Genomic DNA, 20,905 nt, shown 5'->3' on the forward strand with positions numbered 1-20,905 from the left:
TCTTGCTGGTCCAGCTAGAGAATGGCTCTATCTTAAAAGGTGAGTTGTGTTAGCAATCCTGATGTTGGAAAGGATCACTTGTATGACATCAGGTAAAATTCCTTTCTTGTGCCCTGGGCATTAGTGAAATATCAAAAGTGCAACATAATTTGACTAGAAAGGCAAGATGCCAGTTGGGCACCAAACTTTAGTCACCAAACTGAAGAGAGAACTGTTCAGTATATTGCTGGTAGCATATTTAATAAAAATTAGAACTTGTTAATCATCCGCAGTTTTTGGTCTGTAAAGAATCAGGAGAAACTTCATTCCAATATTATACTGTTAAAGTGAGTTTCTAAAATTTCATGAGCAATAAGATCCACATCCATTAAATCCAGTGGCAAGCTAGAAATTATGACATTCTACCGACCACAGAAAGCCATTTTCACCAAACATAGCATAATTATGTCTGCAGTTTCATGTTCATTGGCCAGTTTTCTAATCTGTAATTGTCGGTCACATTGTAAACAAACACTGTAAAGGTCAGACAGATATGTAACTGTATCATTGGCACACCAACGGTAGACTTAAATGAACTTATGATTTTGTAATCAGAAGCATGTAGGTCAATTAAATATAAGTTAATTGGGAGTCCAGATATTGTTATACATAACCCGTAATGGGATTTCACAGAACACTTTTAGCAAATGGATGGGGATTCTTACCAAATTGGAGTAAAGGAAATGAAGAGGCAACAAGACCCAAATTCAATGTTACAGAACTGATGTTGTTTAGTTTCTTCCTCTGGTTTGTTGTCAGCTATTTTCTGTGTTCATAGGACTATAATTATCCTTATTAGAACGTAGAACTAAATCCCATTAACTCCTGTGAGCCCAGGGAAACCTTACATGTTGTTCCATTTGTATGTAAAGAAAGCCAAACTGTATCTGAAAGGATTATAAAACAAACTGAAAACATTTCATTTTGAATAATTCTTGAAGGAACAACACAGAAAATGACAACAAAATATGTAATAGCTGAAATGCCAACGATAGCATTGGGGACCATTAAACCAGCGACACCAAGAAATATTGTATGGTGGTCCAATGGTCAATGTTGTGCTGCACTAAATTCCTTCTGGTTCTGGTCCGGGGGGAGCTTGTTTCTGGGGTCTGGATATTCCAGTTACTATCCACAAACGAAAATCACTGTGTGCAACTACACATCTGAGGTCATTGGGCTCACACATAATTGTTATTCCTTTTATTCATCTGCTGTAATTTCATCCCACATATAATGAAGTGGTAATTTTCTGACCTCAGCATCCTGTATCCCTTCTATTATGCACTGTCTGGACCAATGTAAGGTTTAAAAAAGAATTCATTACTGCAAATGGTGATTGTTTTCATCTCTGGTTAGTGAGTCTGACTAATGAGTTAGTACGGGAAAACAAAATAAAATATAGAATATAACCAAGTCTAGTGTGTGTGTGTGTGTGTGAGGGGGGGGGGGGGGTTGGGCAAACTAAGTGAATGCCTAGTGCCCAGACATTTCTGCAGGTCCCCCTGCCCTTAATCTTCTTGAACATAAAAAACTGTGCAATTTTAGAAGCATATCATACACTTTAGCATAAGGAATTCCCAAAAGAAAAAACTACACTTAACTTTTTGAGAAATAGGATGTAAGGATGCATCGAAACGGAATTCTGCACCTTATGAAGCAGGTTATGTCATGTCTAATTTATCTAAAACCAGGTAACAATGAAACCTAAGGCTAGCTCAACAAAAAGATTATGTTAAAAAGTAGCCAGTTATAGCATAACATAGAACAAAATAGCACAGCATAATCTTAGTTATTATACAGGTAGTCCCCGAGTTAAGGACATCTGACATATGGACGACTCTTTGATACGAATGGGCTTCCCTGCTTGTTCGTGTGCAGGAGGGAGGCTTTATAGAGGGAAGGTGGCGGTTTGCATGACTTGCAGAAGAAATCTTTTGCTAAAAACAGCTGAGACTGATCTCTTCTGTTCTTGTAACTCTTTTATGACCAAGACAAACTCTGCAGTTGTTTCTTTTACATATCAAAGCACAGCTTGCACCAGAAGTAAATAAATGTCTAGGCTCCATAAAGTTTTTTTTTCTTTTTTTGCTTTGTTATTACACCATGCTGCCCAATAATATGTTGAGACAAACATCTGTCCTAATTGCATTTATGAAATTAATGTACCTGTTCCGACTTACATACAGATTCAACTTGAGAACAAACTTACAGTCCCTATCTCATATGTAACCTGGGGGCTACCTATATTTCATCCATAAATGGTTATTATGATTACCCGTCCTTAACACACCCGATTTCCAGTAAAATACTGTATATCACTCGGTCTAGTCAGGCCATATCCAAAGTGAATAGAGTCACTGTTCATCAAAACGTATCTGTATATGTCAACAATAAATGCAAAAAAAAAGGCACACAGTACAAGCTTGGAAAGCTGTCACTGGATACTAACAAACCTCAGCAACTCCACAGTCAATGTGGCACTCCTAATGATATTTCTTTCCATCATTTTCTATTGGGAGGCACTAATCCAACCATATACAGAATATTCTCACCACATTATATCCCAGGGTATCCCATGTAACAAAAAACATTCCTCCTTCTCTTCAACTAACTAGTCTGTTATATAGGACCAAGTGATCAACCCTCAATTAAAAGTCTCAAGTCCCCTGAAGAAGCCAACCAGCGAAACACAACAACAACGATATAATTTGTGATCACTGAAAAAAGATTGAACTACTTAACAACACTTGGGCTAGTAACTTCAGTGTTTATATGAATAAATATTACCATTGTGTGTACCACGGATTCCTTTTCTATTTGGAGTAAATATGTTTTATATGGTATACCAACAAGCCCCTCTTTGCTTATTCTTTTTGTACGTATCTATTTTTTATCTTTCCTATCTATGATATTTTCCTACTTGCTCTTTGTATCTGTCATAATCCTTAAATCTACATCAGTGTCCCGATAGAGCTCTTTGGATTCTAGACTAAGATGTGCACTAAGTCTTGTCTTCTGGCCAAGCTGGGATAAAGCCCTGTCTATTGTTATACTGTGCTACTGTGATTCAATTACCAAATGCCAGAGCCTTCATTGTCCTTTAGATTTTGATGTTTGACAGCTGAATGATAGAGGACAACATTTAGCACTAGTAAAGAGCAGGCCATAATCTTAACCAGCAAACATAACCTAATAACTCAATGTAAAGCCTAGGACTAGAAGTCAACATGCTCTATGTCACAGTCAGAGGAATCTATCGCCCTGATTTAATAAAGCTCTCTAAGCCTAGAAAGGATACACTTTCATTAGTGAAGCTGGGCGATCCAGCAAACTTGGAATGGATCTCTTATAAGTTATTTGTTAGCAAATGTTTTCAATCCTGGCCCAGATCCATTATGAGTTTGCTGGATCACCCAGCTCCTCACTGATGAATGTGTATTCTCTCCAGGATTGGAGAGCTTTAATAAATAAGGGTTTTATATCTGGGATATGTTTATTTCCCTAGGGGTTGAACTTGATGGACCTTTTTCAACCTGACGTACTATGTAACTATTTAACTTTGTGATGTTCAGTGAGGTTGAGTAGAGACCAGAAGATACTTATCACTTGCAAGAACTGCTCCATGATCCATTGCAACCACAGCCACATGGAAACATGCACAAAATGGTTCCCAACCACTCTCACTCATGGAGGGTCTGTGGTAGCATGATGGCAAAAAAAGCTCTTACTCTCACTCTGTTTCATAATTTCGTACCCGCTATACAAGGGGACTAAAAAAGTCCAGCACTGCATGATGGCTATTGTTGATACAAATTTTGGCAGATATCATCGCCTAATATCATCATGGATGATCATGGAGATAACCCTACAGGTGGGTTAGGAAACTTTGAGTTTGTTTTCCATTTTCCCTCAATGTCCCCCTCAAATTAGATAAAAGCATTGAACTAATACTACAGCATGAATATAACTCATTCATTATTTGAATGGAACATGTAAAGAAGATCTTTGGCTAATGATGAAGAACTGCACTAGTCCTATATTTATAACTAGCCAGTTTTTAAACGGATGGAAGCAGTTGGGAAAGTATGAAAGCCTAACTTATACAAACTATTTTGCTAACCATTTCCACCATACTGGGAGCCTTTGCATGATAACAGAAATGCCCTCCATGTCCACTCTTCCCATTGTATGAAAAGAAAGAAAGCCATACATGCCAGTCTCGTGATTTATACAGATTCTGTAGATTATACATCCAGACAGGTAAATACTGATCTACGTAAATAGGCTTCCTATGTAACGTCTTCCAGCCTTCTTATTAGACAGCATCATCTTCCTTGACTAATGAGCCCATAAAGTAGAGTAATCAAATTCAATTGTGTCTACAGTTGGCCTTGGCAAATATTGAAACATAACTATATATATATATATATATATATATATATATATATATAAACTCCACATTTAGTTGTTTGCTTGGGGTTCCTCTTTACTATACCGTGCTTTTGTGTTGGAAAGGTTGATAACTATTGATAAACAGACCTTTTGAGCATTTACTTTGTTCATAAAGCAAACAAAACCAGCTAATAAAAAAAATTGTTCAGTGTGGACTTGGCTTCTATTAAAACAGAGAGAGAGAAATTATCAGAAATGTCAAATGTGTAAAGGGCAAACCCTTTTAAACAATTTGCTCCAGCAAAACAAGCTTGTCTCACAAAATCTGATCATTTCTCTTGTCAGCTGGCAGCGCAGTGGAATAATACAGTGAATGCTCTAAAAACACCATTAGGGATTGTATGGAAGATGAGCAAATTTTAGTCAAGTAAAAGGCAGGAAATGCTTTTGTCTCTACGTCTTTGTAAACCTTTCCTAAATGTACTCTTTGCAGCTCGAAACGAGATGAGGGGAGCCAGTAAGATGACAGCTATATTGTGGTATTTATAGAGCCCCAATGTATGCCATGATTCCGGCAAAAAATACATGAGATATCATTTCAGAAATTTCAGAACCGGTCTTCATTTGGCAATCACTGTCCAATTTTTTAAGTTCGTAGGTAATCAAGGTCAGGTCTTTTATTACACCGTACACCTTTGGCAATAAAAGCCAACAATGTGTCTTCTTTTTTATGGATGGGCATATTGATGCAAAAAACTCAAAGGAAGCCAATAGGCAAAAATCCATTCCTAAAGTAAATCTAAAAATGTGAAGGGATGGCTTTGGGTGTCGATATGGAGCCTGGCCTGAAAAAAAAGGAACCAATGATGGCAATACAGTAAGAGAATTTAGTTAATTAGTTGAAAAGCTTCTGCCAATATGACTTACAAGTCAAGATGGTTTTTGACACACGGATGGGCTCTTCTTGGAATGTTGAAAAAACGGGTTCATTAAAACAGAACATTACATTATACCCATGTAGTTCTACTCGAAAAAACTTTACCTTATATTTTATACAATACTACCACATAACAGAATATTAATATTATTTTATCTCTGATCAGTTTTCAAAATTGTGGTATGTTCACCATAGTTAATGCTTTTTTTTTCCTTAGAAATGAAAATGTTTGTGCAGTCACATTTTACAGACAGGTGTAAGATTTGATCTTCACTGTCACAAAATCAATTTCTTATACAACTCTCTAATATTCTGTCTTCTCGACCTGCAGTGCCACTCCCAAGGGTGAACACACATTATCTGTCCGTCTGCTGTTTCTTTACATACCTAAATGTTAATCTTAATAAAATGTGGATTACTTTTATAAATATGATGTATGGTAATAATGTATGTTGAAATCTAAAACGTGCCTATACTTGACATCCTGCTGAAATTGATTTGATTTGAGATAATCTGGGAGGTGGCTTCAGTGAGTAAGTTACCCATATTGGGGATTGTTATATATCTCACCTTATAACAGGTACCATTATAACAAGATAAGTAATGTTATAGACTTTACCTGTCAGAGGGTTTGGATAACCAGTGTATATTTAACATACCAAATAAGAGAAGTTCATTGTAAGGGTTTGCAGACAATTTAGAAGGGAATTCTCCAGGTGATATAATAGGTGGACCGATCCAAGGAATTTGATCATTGGGAGGGCCACTGTTGGATAAATGTCTTTGTCCAATGGCTGTGCAGAAGGCAGAAGCGGGATGTTACCTAAAAAAGAACATTTACCGCTGCAGGCCCAAGATATTAAAGTATATTATTTTCTTTCACACAAAACAACACATAAGCCCAGGTAAATATTTTTATACTCTTCATGGAGTATTTATTTTTGGAAATTCTGTAATCTTCCTTTCAACCCTATTCATTTTGCTATTAAAAGATTTTTTTCCTTTTCCTACACTGTTATCCCATGCATGAGAACTAACCATGTATTCCTTTTAGAAGAAAGCCCCCGTATTATAAAACTGTGATTTATTTTGGTAGTTACTCAGGACCATTATTAAAAGATTCCGATTGACACAAGTTGCCAGGGTAGGATATCCTGTCAGGAAAGCCTCAAGGACCTCAGTGTGTATAATTTGGAGGACTGATTAGAGCCCTGGAAACTATAGGAACTTTCTAACTCTCCAGGGAGTTTTTAAAGAAGATAATATTGTTATAGAGAAAAATAACAAAATAAGTGGAGACTGTGATTCCAAAGTTTGGCAAGTACAGTGAAAAAGGGAGGAAACTTTCAGAAAGTGCGTAGATACAGAACTGTCATTGACAGAAAATGGAAAAACAATAGACAATGTTCAGAGAATAGCAACAACCTGCCAAAAAAGTACAAATTAGGAGAGTCTGAAAGCCAAGACTATTTAGATTGAGTTTCTGGGAGTTGTGAGATGGACTTTCTACTGATTGTGACCCTGGAGGAGAAATGATGTCATAGGACACAAATGGCAAATTATGGCCATAGTTACTTTGGTCAAACAGAAGAATAATGACATACAAAGTTATGGAAAGAATACAAAAACTCAAAATCAAGTGAACAAGGAGAAAACTGGCTACTAAGTAAAAAGTACACTGCAAGCAACCCCATTATGCATGCAGCTGCAGTGCAAAAATGGCATAAAGCAACATGCCACAAAAATTATTTCCAACATTCACTTGAATTGGAGAGGTCCAGAGTTGAGCATATGATAGAATTCTGCTGCTCACCACAAGTCTGAAATCGCCCTTTCACAGTACAGCCCTGTGCCCCAGAGGGGAAGACATGATATGGATAGCACTTTCCGGTCTCTTCTCCACCCCCATCATGTACAACAACTAAACTGTGAAATGAGAAGCCCATACATGACCTAATCTCTTGAATGTGTATCTGATATGTGCATTTGTCTATAGTGCTGCTTCTCCGTCTCCTCTGAAGTCTGACTTCTGGGACTTCTCCAAATTCTTGCCACAAGGTTGAATATGCACTAAAGGCAGGTTCAGACCCACCTTGAGATCCAGCAATCCCGTGTCTCTCCTGTGGGCTCTGCAGTCATCCGAGGGCATGATCCCTCGTTCCACAGAGCTGGTATTTAGAGAAAGAGGGTCTGCACATTTGTACTGCTCACTGCTACCCTCATTTTTTCTCTATGTGGTTCCACAGGGAAATGTTACATGTAGTGTCTTCCCCATGGCAGGCTTTCACTGGCATAGGAACGGGTAACCACATCAGCTTTCACAGGAACTACCTGACTATCATACCATTGGCCATAATGTGTACAAGTAGATGCATGCAAATTGTCTGGGATCATGTTTAATGCAAGAAGAAAAATCATAAGTGTATCATAAATCAGGAGTATAACATCAAATACATCAACAACAATTACATCAAACAACATGATGTAGAGATTGAAAAAGAATTCCTAGCAATTGTGTTGACAAGAATGAAATTGTACCAATTTATCTATAAAAGTAGAATAAAGCTATAAAGCACTGCAAGGACTTCTATCCAGACCCATCTATTCCAGCTTATCAATTAGCTTTGGGGGATCGGGAATTGCTACACATTAGGGAACTTAACAAGTCACTTTATCGTTCTGCATATCAGTACATGAACACTAATAATAACGAGGACCATTGGGAAAACCATCTGACCTTGTAAACCACTAATCCTCTAAGCTGTCTACCTCCCGCAGAACACAAGAACAATACAGATGTCTCACAAACATTTTACTTCACTGACATTAATGGAAGGTGTTAAAGACAACCTAACGCAGAAAGATTGTCCAAACTGATTTGATTTCACGTTTATGCAGCTTGATCTGAAAAGCTGAACTCTAGGGAGATATAATAAATTCATAATTTAATACTTTGTATTTATTGGCACAAAATTGATGGTATATGGTATGAGTTTATTATACAAGTACCCAAATTTGCCCTGGAATCAGCTTCTTACAATGCCCTGTGCAGCAGAGATCAGGATGGGAAGGGGAGAAGCAGAACAAGGAACCAATCCAATGTTTTGCAGTGCTCTTATACTAATTAGGGCGTGCTGATAGAGAAACAGAATGACTGGAAGATGAGCTCAACTGCCTGTTGCTTTTACTTTCAATAACCAGTTACAGGCTAGGTGGGCATGTTTGTGATCTGCCAGACAATGCTGTCCTTTTTGGTGGATCCATGAAAACAGGACTGGCTAGGCAGGAATATATTGCTCTATATACGTATTTCATATACCGTATTTATCTATTTGTCTGGAGTTCAGCTTCACTGAAGGTGAGTGTGGCAGAGATCAGGCAATAGCGGGCCCCGGTGCAGAAATGCCTTTCTGGCCCTTATCAAACTGATTTGGAGCTCCTGTTGGCTGGAGAGGGTCTGAAATCTTTGTGCAGTGGCCCACTTTGCACTTCATTATGTCCATCCCTGGGACCAAGAATCCAACACACTGATACAGTTTTAATTTTTTTTTTTGCGAAGGTGCTTTGGTTTTATCTAAAACACTTACCTGACCCACTGATTTTCTATGTCTACCACTGCAACAGAATGTCCTGCATCCATTATATTTCCAATGTCCGGTCCCTAGCTGAGCTCTAGGGTTCCTTCTGCAAGCCTCTACTTTACTACTAAGTCCTGTAGTAACTAAGGACATGGCGGGAGGAACGACAAAGTACGGAAACAAATCAGCTGACACACAGGAAATGTTGGATGGAGTAAAGATGGAAGATTAGTGACACAAAGTCAAACAGGTACAACTTTTATTCTTCTGCGTTTTTATAGGCACTACAGCCCTGCCTTGCAGAAAAATACTATTTCCAAACAAGTTTGTGGGTTTGTTTGTTTATTAAATCAAGAACACATTTTATTTTTTGTTTTTTGGGTCTTGAGTCTTTCTTAAGTTTGGAATGAAAAGCTTTAATTACTTCATAATTACTCTATCATTACTACAAGTCAGTTTGTAATTCAATGTTATTAAAATTACCGTTTCATTTTAGTCTACAAGCTTTGTAATTTTCTACAAATGTAAATTTTGATTTCTTTTAATGTGGCAACCTGGAGGCATTCTGTACACAATGTGGAGCATGGTCCCACTAGTATCATTTCCTGCTTGTATGATCGGCTCAGTGATTTTGGAACAAGACTGCACTAAGCTACAGGTCAAATAATGAACCTAATAAATTTGGCATCAGACAGGTCCTTATTGCAGAAAGGACAAGGGATGTCCAATCTTCAATAAATAATCTTACCTGCCTGATTGCCTCCCATCTGGCAAAATTCACAGATCAGTGTTGGTTGCCAGCGATATCCAGCAACCCTGGATTCCCTTGCTGTGCTGGGACTAAAAGAACTCCTATTTGCCTGTGCGAGAGCTACATCACCCTGGCCAGGCCAACCAAGTTGGCCAAAGATTAAAATGCCAAAAAGAAAAAGAAAGAAGATAGCAGAATGGGGGCAGGTTAGTATCCCCGGGGATTACTTCTTCTTTAAGGATCCTCTGGAAAAGTGAGTATATTTTTTGTTAGGATTCTGATGTCTGTATCCTCCTAAAAAAACACAAACATTAAGCTCTTCTCATTGGAACACTGATATTTGCTCGTTGGTTAGAATACAACTTGACCCTCCTTTTTAAAACCGTTTAGGAAAGGGAAAGGTAAAAACTAGTCTTCATTTCATCAGAACAGAAAAAGGGTGCTGCAAAAAAATTTCTAGAACTCTCAATGTATATAGATCACCCACAAAGAATTGTGTTTTTCTTATACAAAATGGAATTCACTTTAAAGTTTGTCTGAATAATTGGTATTTAAAAAAATATATTAACTTAAGAAGAACAATATAATTGAGTAATTTGCTGCATCACTGAACATGTTTCAGATTGAACTAAAATTGTTAATTTACAGTAAAGATTCCAATGAAAATGTTAAACAAAGCTAAAGCATAGTCAAATATCTCATAAAAATGTCAGAGTTATTAGGATTTGCAGGGCTAAATTATGCATACACTACATTAAAGATTGCCCTCATTTACATAACGGCTTAATGTCTAATATGAAGATCATCTTCAGGAGTTCCACTTGTAAATTTTACTTTGTTGGAAGGTGGAATGGCACTAGCATTGGATGTCTGAATGTATCCATATGTAAATTGCCTTTGAGTATAAATTGCAATTCACCGTCTATCTTCATGCATTGCAATCCACTCATCACTCCCCATCTTCAAGCATTGCAGTCCACTTGTCACTGCCCATCTTCATGCATTTTTATCCACTCATCACTGCCCATCTTCAAGCATTGCTATCCACTCATCACTGCCCATCTTCAAGCATTGCTATCCACTCATCACTGCCCATCTTCAAGCATTGCTATCCACTCGTCACTGCCCATCTTCAAGCATTGTAATACACTCATCACTGCCCATCTTCAAGTATTGCTATCCACTCGTCACTGCCCATCTTCATACATTGTAATACACTCATCACTACCCATCTTCAAGTATTGCTATCCACCGCTCACTGCCCATCTTCATACACTGCAAACCACTTATCACTGCCCATCCCCATGCATTGTAATCCACTAGTCACTGACCATCTTCAAGCATTGCTATCCCCTCATCACTGCCTATCTTTAAGTATTGTATTCCACTCATCACTGCCTATCTTCATGCATTGCTATCCACTCCTCACTGTCTATCTCCATGCATTGCAATCCATTCCTCACTGCCAACCTTCATACATTTTAATCCACTCGTCAATGATCATCTTCATGCATTGCTATCAACTCGTCACTGCCCATCTTCAAGTATTCCTATCCACTCATCACTGCCCAGCTTCAAGCATTGCTATCCACTCATCACTGCCCATCTTCAAGCATTGCTATCCACTCATCACTGCCCAGCTTCAGCATTGCTATCCACTCGTCACTGCCCATCTTCACACACTGCAATCCACTCATCACTGTCTATCTTCATGCACTGCAATCCACTTGCCACTGACCATCTTCATACATTGTAATCCAACCATCACTGACATCTTCATGCACTGCAATCCATTCCTCACTGCCCATCCTCATGATCATCTTCCACCATCACTGGAGTCTTCATGACCTTGTGAGGGACATCTGATGGACCCATCAGGATTTGTTCCTACATCACCAGACATGCCACCTTCTCTGCAGCAATTATAACTTGGTGTGTTACATGACACGAATGTAGGCATTTATAACATTGTGATTTTGATTTTCTTGGGGTGGGTGCTAGGGTTACTGTTACCCAGGGAAGACATCCCCGGCCTGCCCTAAGATTTAGAAGAAGACAGGTCACAAATTGCTAATTCCAACTGAGCTGTGATAAAACAATGCATAACCAGTGCAATGATAACCATATGTCAAACAATCAGCAGAACCAGAAATATATTCAGCAGCTGAAGGTTGATGTATTTTTTCACATTTTCATCCCTGTGTCTTGGTAGAAAGAAGCTTGCCTACGGTGAGTTGCTGTGAATGGCAATATGGCCTGAAGCTTTAATATGAACAGATGTTCATGTTAATTCGGAGGAACTGCACAACATCAGGCAGAAAACGTCAACTGTACAGTGATTTTTATATTTGAAATTTATGCATGTTCTTGGTGCCGGATGGTCCATGGCCAAATCTCCAGCACTGGGTCACCAAAAGTACAGTACCAGTAAACTTTTTTGGAAGCAAACAATTGTCTAAAATATTTTGGGAGCTGTACTATTAACTGAAAATGGAATGATTTGGAGGGGTGCCTATCTCCATATAGGTACTATGAGTGTGATGGTCAGGCATCCAGGAACTGTAAGGCATAGCCCCCAGAATGGGAGAGTGGAAAATAAAAAACTCAAAATGCCAACCAGTCATGTTGCAGTGTTCATATACTAACAATGGATATCTTGATTGCATTGAAGAGCAGAGCAACAGAGACCTGCAATAGTTACTTAAATGATGCATAAAAAGTGTCTCTTGGGTTATATACTGTAATCCCTGGGGCTGGATGTACAAAAATAAAAAAAAAAATAGCAGTTAAAACCAATCTCGTATATGCCTTTTATGTTTGTATTTAGCAAATTTCCTGGAGTTTACCTTCTGATTAGACTCACCTACTGAAGCAGTCCTGCAGTCCTGCTTTTAGGGGAGTAGTCCCAATTTTTGTATTACAACCGGTGTTTTTCTATATGTTACAGATTTCATTAAGGATTAACTTCACAGTCAAAAAAAAAAATCAGTGTACGACTCTTGGTTATCCTCACACTTGCTGGCTGTCTAATTTAGATGTTGCTGCCCCTATTCTTATCCCAGGGATCATCTGGTTACTGAAATATTTACCCCTCCAGCAAATGAAAGCATGAGAGTAAGATTCCCGTCACTGTACAGAGTGCTCCAAAAACCTGAGATTGTGCCATGGACATAGGCAGGAGGAAGAGAACAAGCATTTAATGTTAACATATGCTATGTACCCCCTTATTGTAGGAACATATTCACACATCATGCTGATTCATACATTGAATTATTCAGTGTAATTACACATTCCTCTTCACACAGATACAATCACAGGTTATATCATCTCTGAAGGACCAATGCTAAATTAAGTTTAATGAGAATGCAACGCATTTTACCAATAGATCATTTTGCACACATTACACATAGCTTAAATGGAGGAATTATCCAACATCATTATGGATTAGTGTTTATCTAATTAGGTTCTATTAGACAAGTACGGAAAGAACCACTGAGGGCTCAATATATGATACAAAGCTGAGACAATTTTGCACCTGCCCTGCAGATCCAATCTATACATTGACTAGTAATGGATTGATCAGAAGTACCAAAATACCGCACACGCGTGTATAAAGTATAGCCTTTCAGTCTATTATTGCGTGGGCTGCTTGAGGACATTAATGCAGCAGATCTGGTTCTAGTCTAGGACTCATTAGCATAAAGAGATGCCAGTGAATGTAGTTTTTGTTTTTAACATGTGGATTATAGTGTTTTCATACATGACGATGGTCTCTTCATTCCGCGAGGAAGCAGAATTGCGAAACGCATAGAATAGGGTAGCAAGGTGGCTCAGTGGTTAGCAGTCTGGCCTTTGCAGAGCTAGACGCAAGGTTCGAATTTCAGCCAGGACACTATCTGAAGGTTCTCACCATGTTTGTGTGGGTTTCCTTCGGTTACTTTGGTTTCCTTCCACATCCCAAAAACATAGTTAGGGTAATTGGCTTCCCCCCAACTTGACCTTAGACTGTATTAAAGACATATGACTATGGTAGGGACATTAGATTGTGAGTTCCTTTGAGGGACAGTTAGTGACATGACTATGGACTTTGTAAAGCGATGACTAATATGTCGGCGTTATATAAATACTGGGTAATAATAATATTAATATTAGTAATGCTGATAGAGACTGTGTGTATACTAAATGCATTATGAATAAGTGTACTCTTCTCTTAATGATTGAAAAAATTTACTTTTTCTATTACTATTTCCCATATAAATTAAATTGAAAGCATTGACACAGGTTTAAACATGGGGAAGAGCAAAAGTCTTGGCAAACAAAACAATGAACTAAGCAATGACCTGTTGATACCCAGTTATACGATTGCTTTTTCCTAGGGCTAATAAATGGAAGCAGATTTATACTTTTGATAAACCTAGTAAATCTGAAGCAGTGATCTCTCCAGCCCCTTTTAGCCCGGTGCACCCCCCAGCGGTTTTCAGTACCCACCTGGATGTTTTTGGGTGGTTACTGAAAAGTTGGGTCTTAATACAGAGCTGTCACCCACCTACAATTTCCTCCCACCCAGCTTGAAAAAAATTCTGGGTTGAAGACTGTGAAAGTAAATGAATAACCAACTGATTGAGGAAGAGACCAGTTTTTGGGTTCTGATCTACTGTGAATATACTGCATATTGTGAATAGGTACAAGAAAGGAATAATCGAAAAAAGGTACATAAGCTGTATTATGCGTCCAATAAAATGAATCAGATGCAAACAGAACTCTGATCACTTTGTGTTTAAGGAAATAAGGCTAGGTTAAATAAATAGGGCTGAATGTAAATACAATTTTTTTCCCCCAGCCCCTTTTTGCCGGGTGCACCACCCGGCATTTTTCAGTAACCATGGGCTGTTTTTGGGTGGTTAAAAAAAGGTGGGTCACAATACATGGGCCACCTGTCTACAGCTTCTTCTCACACAATATTGTAATGGGTTTTATAATGCATGTTATAATGTGTGTTATAAGGTTCAATGTAGTATGAATGAGACAAACAATAACATCTGTATTAAAATAATTGTTGCACAGATCCTTTTTTTACTTCCCATCTTGGTCAGATTTGAATCAAGAAATTGACAGTCTTGTCATGTTCCATTAACTTTATCGAGTGTTTCCGCTTTAAGCTAAACTTCTTCAAAAACATAAAAGGAGAAAAGTCTTTCCATCATCCTAACTCAGACAGCTCATTAGCAAAGCTCCCAATCAGGTGCCGCTCGTGTTGCCAAACTGATTGAGGACCATATGCAGCAGCACTTTATCACTTTCTTATGTTCTCTACAAAAATAACTGCATACATTAAAATAATTTGTATTGTCAGGAAATGATAATGTCACAAAAATGTAAATTAACAACGAACTGTATCAATGTTGATAAGCCTAAGAAACGTCTACCTGCTGATTCTTGCGCTACATACTTGTTTCTGGGTATTGATCGCACTTGTAGGGATGCTGAACAGTTGGTAAGTATTGGCATGCAGTTTGGCAATAAGAAGTGAGGCAGGGTTGGCATTTCACTGCCTGAAGAACACAAAAATATAAGCCAGTTACCTAGAGCTACCTAGAGGTTGCCCACCCCAAATGGAGACCAGGAATTAAAAATGTCCTGGAATATCAGACCTCATCCTAGGCAACTGGTGCAATGAGATGATTGCTGTCTATTTTACATTGTGGTTACATGGTGGTTTTACCTTTTACATGGAAAAAATTTGAGATTATCTTCTTCTTTCAGAAACCTTTAAATCCTTTGGATTTTATTTATTAAAGATCTAAAAGACTGGAGAAGATAGACTATCACAGGTGAACCGGGGTCATCCAGCAAACCTTCAATAGATTTCTTCAAAGCTATTTCCTTTAGATGGCAAATGTTTTCAATGCTGTATAAGATTCATTCCAGGCTTGCTTGATCACCCAGGCTCTCCGATCATAATCTATCTTCTCAAGTCTTAATGAGAATTAATAAATTGCTCCCTTTGGTGTCACAACAGGATCACACATACAACTGCAGTAAAATATGCTTACTGTATATGTATAGGTATAGATTACAGAACTATTTTGGACTAATTTCAGTTTCAGGCAAAGACAGGAGATGCACAGCTAAGGTTCTGGACACTCTTGTAACTGTTTAATGACCAAGTCAAACTCTGCAGTTGTTTCTTCTTGCATATCATTGCTTGCTCCAGAAATTATTAAATGGCTAGGCTCCATAAAGTTTTTTTTTTTTGCTTTGTTTGGGATAAATTTACAGTGAAGATTTTATACAGTAACTGACACCGCACTGCCTAATAATATGTTCAGACAAACATCTGTCCTAATTGCATTCATTAATGTACCTGTTCCGACTTACATACAAATTCAACTTAAGAACAAACCTACAGTCCCTACCTCGTATGTACCTGGGGACTACCTGTATTACATAGAGTGATCGTTTCTGTAGAATGTTTCTGCGGCATCATTACCGTCTCTTTCTTGGCTTCATTGGTTCTTTCTTGGCATGATTTTCTGTGATTGACATACACCTAATAAGCAGGTCAATTAAATCCTATTCACTTAACTGAGCAGTACATGTGGAAGTTGAGAGGTCTGCCTTGGATTGCAATGTGTTTCTTTAAAAGCAACAAATCCTACAAAGCTGCAGTTAAGCTACCAGCAAATCAAATGCAATTGTCAAATTGTCACGTTTTCTATTTAAACAGCAAACTCAGATATTGAAAAGAACTCCCGTAAACATGAACCCTAACACTTTTTATGTTTGGGACTTTGGATTTAAAAGTTTAGGAACCCCATTTGTTTTTTGAACATGATTTGGTTCTCAGAGATTGCAGCTCTCATCAACAGCCAACCTGCAGACATTGGAGGACTTCCAGCAGCAATTATTGGAATTTATCCTCTAAGTCAGCGGTCGCCAACCGGTGGTCTGTGGGGAGAAAATTTTGGTCGTCCACTGCTCTGTCTCCCATATGGACAAAACCCGACCACTCTCTCTTTGCAGGCTCAGACACGCTTGCTGGGGGGACAGTAGCACAGGGCTTTTGTTGCCTCCATAGCCCTGCGCTACTGTCCCCCCCAGATGTTTCGCAAGCAGGTCCGAGCCTGCGATGGGAGAGTGGGCAGTTCTGGCATCATCACGTCACTCTGGGGGAAGTTTCTTCCCTTTTGATTGACACACGGCTCCCCATACATGAGCAGTCCGGATTACGTGGATTTAGTGGTCCGTAAGGTCCAAAAGGATAGTGACCACTGCTCTAAGTCATATCTCCACTTTCCAATAATATACAGTAGTTTGAAAATGTTTCAAAAACAAATGCCAATTTTTAACTGAAAAATGATTAAACACAATACAAAATGAACATCTCCAACTCATAGTGATCATTGGTTTATTTACGTGTCCACTTGGTGGGGGATTTTAAATAACTCACATTTTATAAAGGGTTCTCGCTAAACACAGTACCCAGGATACCATTTCCCTGCCCTGTACAATAGCCCCAGAGACCAAAACATTTTGTGAACAAGCGACACATAAAACACAACTACTTCTTCATCAATGTTTAACTTTTTATCTCGTGCCTTTGAACTGTTTTCTCCCTTTTACTTCCTGATATGTTCCAGTATAACCTGAATTCTAAGATCAGAAGGTCAGTATAAAAATAAATTCTGCTACATGTAACCTGAAACACAAACATTACAGCATCATTCACAAGGGAAATTACTCTGCAGTATTTCACATATAGCGGCCCCTTGACTACATCCAACTGGCTATGATATCATAATGGGTGACTGTTGAACGCAGAGGTGTGTTTGCAGCAACCAATCAGATTCCAGCGACATTCCAGTGATTACTTTTCATTACAAGCACTCTTATAGACTATTCATGGGTTACCAGATAAAAATATAGAAACAAGGAGCACCGGAACACACAGGCAGGCTCATTGCACAAAATGAAGTGTGAGAATTGCAGCAACAGACATAACGTTTAGAAAGTACTTAGGATATGAAACTATTTAAGCACTGATCTGATGAATGATATATTGAAATCTGGATAGTTGCTTTGGGTTACTACATCATTACTGCATATAGAAAACAAATGTGCTATATTAGGTTTGCATGGAAAAAAACAGACATGCCACGGACAGATAATTGGATTTTCCTCTCTTCTGCAATGGGTGGTGCTGTTTAAAGTGGGCCATGCATTCCTGGCAGCATGTTAAAGCATGGATAGAATACCGTAACTTCCAGCTGTCACTGATCACACTGCCTTTACTATATATATTTTATATATATATTGTATATATAGTGGGCCACATTCCTGGCTGCATCTTAAAGCATAGACAAGGTTAGGAGTAAGCTAGGAACCTGGACTTTCAGCCACTGTTACTTTCTATCGCTATATATATGTATACTGTATATATAAATTGGGCCACATTACTGGCAGCATTTGGAAGCATGGACAGATTAAGACCAATTTAACCAAACGAATGCCCGGGAATAATGTGTGCATACCTCTGCAAGCGGTGGCGTTTGTGGTTGCAGTAGGGAGGTGGAATAGCTTCTGGAAGCCATAGGTTGTTTCTGGACCCTCGGCCACTGTAAACACAAGAGCACACACCCTGTGGTATGGTTTACTGCTCCTGGGTGCATAGCAGCAGTTTTCCATGCACCCAGGAAAGGCTAACCATGGAGTTGTAGACTCAATGTCTGCAAGATGCCTTACAGTAATCTAAGAATCTTGTCTAAGTGCTCTCTCTAAGTGTTCTTTCTCTCTGTATGGGCCAAGTTGGCAACCAACCATTTATTTCCTTGCTGGAGCCTCCCTTTTCTGTCTTATGCCATCTCTCCTACTACTATATAAATATATATATATATATATATATATATATATTATACTGTATATATATATAGTGGGTGAACATTGCTGGCAATGCATAAGGAGCATGCATAGGATTACAAAAGCTAAGAATTTGGACTTCAAGGCATCTCAGAAGTGCTCCATCTCTCTCTCTGCGGACCGAGCTGGGCACTGAACTTTGAGCTTCCCTCTTGGATACCCCTGTATGTCTCTCTCTAAGTCTTTCTCACTATCAGTATCTATAATATAGAGTATAGAGGGCCACGCATTTGCTGCCAGCATTTTAAACTATGGACTGATTACAGTAAACTAAGGATTTGGACTCCCAGCCATCTCTTCAGTGCTCTCTCCCAATCTCAGTTTCTCTCTGCAGATTGAGCTGGTCGCCATCCTTTAGGTCCCTTGTCTGTCACTCTCTCTCTCCAGGGGTGTAGTCATAAAAAAAGAAGAGGGGGCATGGTAATAGTGAAGGCTTTCCATGGTGAAACCGCAGGAACAGCCTATATGGGGGTATGAAAGCCCATTCCTGAAAAATATGCCTGCCCCACTACACCCTTGTCTCTCCCCCTCTGTCTCTCTGCAGGTCATGCTGCCACCAATATTCCTTGCCAGACCCTACCCTCTCTCTTTATATATCCAATATATATATAACACTGTATATAAGGGTGTATATAGGCAACACATTCCTGACAGCATCTTAAAGCATGGACAGCGTTACAGCAAGCTAAGACTCTGAACTTTTAGCCAGTGCACAGTGGACCTTTAAGCTTTCCTGCTGGACCTTTCTTTATACGAATACAATATATATATATATATATATATATAAACATTGCTGCAGAATCTTGAAGCATAGACTGGTTACAGTTAGCTAAGGATTTGGACCTCCAGCCATAACTAGGTGTTCTCTCTCTCTGGGCCAAGTTGGCTACTGACCTTCCATGCCAGACCCTCCCATCTACATATGTCCCGTACCTATATCTATCTATCTATCTATCTGGATATATATATTTCAGACAGAATCTTGGAGCATGAGCTGGTTACAGTAAGCTAAGGATTTGGACCTCAGCTTTCTCTAGGTTCTTTCTCTCCCTAGTTCTCTCCCTCTGAGCCAAGTTGGCCACCGACCTTCCATGCCGGACCCCTCTATATCTTTATATATATATATATATATTACGCCATATATTCCAGGCAGAATCTTGAAGCATGGACTGGTCACAGTAAGCCAAGGATTTGGACCTCAGCTATCTCTCCGTTCTTTCTCTCTCTCGTTCTCTCTCTCTGGGACAAGTTGGCCACCGACCTTCCTTGCCTTGCCAGACCCTCCCATGTTTATATGTCCAGTATCTATATCTTTATATATATTAGGTGTTATGTTTCTGGCAGCATCTTGTAGCATGGACAGGGTTGCCGTAAGAATATGTCGGTGTGTATATACAGAATATATATGATGGGTGACATCCAGCAGCACCCTCCCTGATCCGCTGTCACTTAGTATATTTATATATAGATCTGTGTATGTATTGTCCACACACCTCCTCCCATGTAGCCTGACATCCTCCATGCAGTTACATTGCATCCATGCTGTATGTTGCACACAGCCTGATTCCCTGCCCCAGCAGGGGGTATTAGGGGCATAAGGGTAAATGATTAGATATAAGGGAGGAGATGAAATGACAGACAATGCCTGGGTGTGTAATGCAGATCAGATGGGCACTCACCTGCACTCATGCTGCCAGCCAGCCTCCAGCTTCCATCCGATTGCAGCTAATCTGTGGCCCCGGCAGATGATCCCCTTCTCCTTTACCTGTTACGCATCCAGGTGACAGCTGCTCGCCACGCAGGGGGCTCCAGCTAATCCAGGGCAGAGCTCAGGGCGCAGCCAGCAGGGAGATGGAAGGCAGAGCTCAGGGCGCAGGCAGCAGGGAGATGGAAGGCAGAGCCCAGGGCGCAGGCAGCAGGGAGATGGAAGGCAGATGCGCCCAGACCCGCACTCTCCTCCTCCCCAGCTTCAGCACCCAGCTGATAAATGGTTGTGGGACAGCTATAGCGCAGCCAGGGGGCGAATTGGCATAGCGGCCCTACTTATTTAGCTTTGCATTACAACATATAATGTACGAATGGCGTGGAACTACAATATCCGTCATGCTTTGCGAAGAAATGACAGAGCGCTGGGGTGGCTAGAGGGCGCTGCGGAGCTATTACAGGATAATCACTTTACCTCTGACTTTCCAGGCCAATTAGAGTTGTCATGGATAGGGAGATCATGGGGACACATGTGTGGGGCATATACCTGGGCTGGGGTAATAGAATGGCCACTTATAGCCAAAT

General features: G+C 39.5%; 1 protein-coding gene across 1 annotated transcript in view; it reads right to left on the reverse strand.

The window, feature by feature from the left end:
• ABLIM2 (actin binding LIM protein family member 2) overlaps positions 1-20,614 on the reverse strand; it is a 105,122-nt gene extending 84,508 nt beyond the window's left edge. The window contains exon 1 of the mRNA XM_072406886.1: positions 20,296-20,614. Within this exon, the coding sequence (XP_072262987.1) occupies positions 20,296-20,305 (10 nt within the window). The 5' untranslated portion in view covers positions 20,306-20,614. The remainder of the gene's footprint in view (positions 1-20,295) is intronic.
• Between the last annotated feature and the right edge of the window lie 291 nt (positions 20,615-20,905).

Source organism: Pyxicephalus adspersus, chromosome 3 (assembly GCF_032062135.1).
Source record: "Pyxicephalus adspersus chromosome 3, UCB_Pads_2.0, whole genome shotgun sequence".
In the NCBI taxonomy this organism is placed as follows: Eukaryota; Metazoa; Chordata; class Amphibia; order Anura; family Pyxicephalidae; genus Pyxicephalus; species Pyxicephalus adspersus.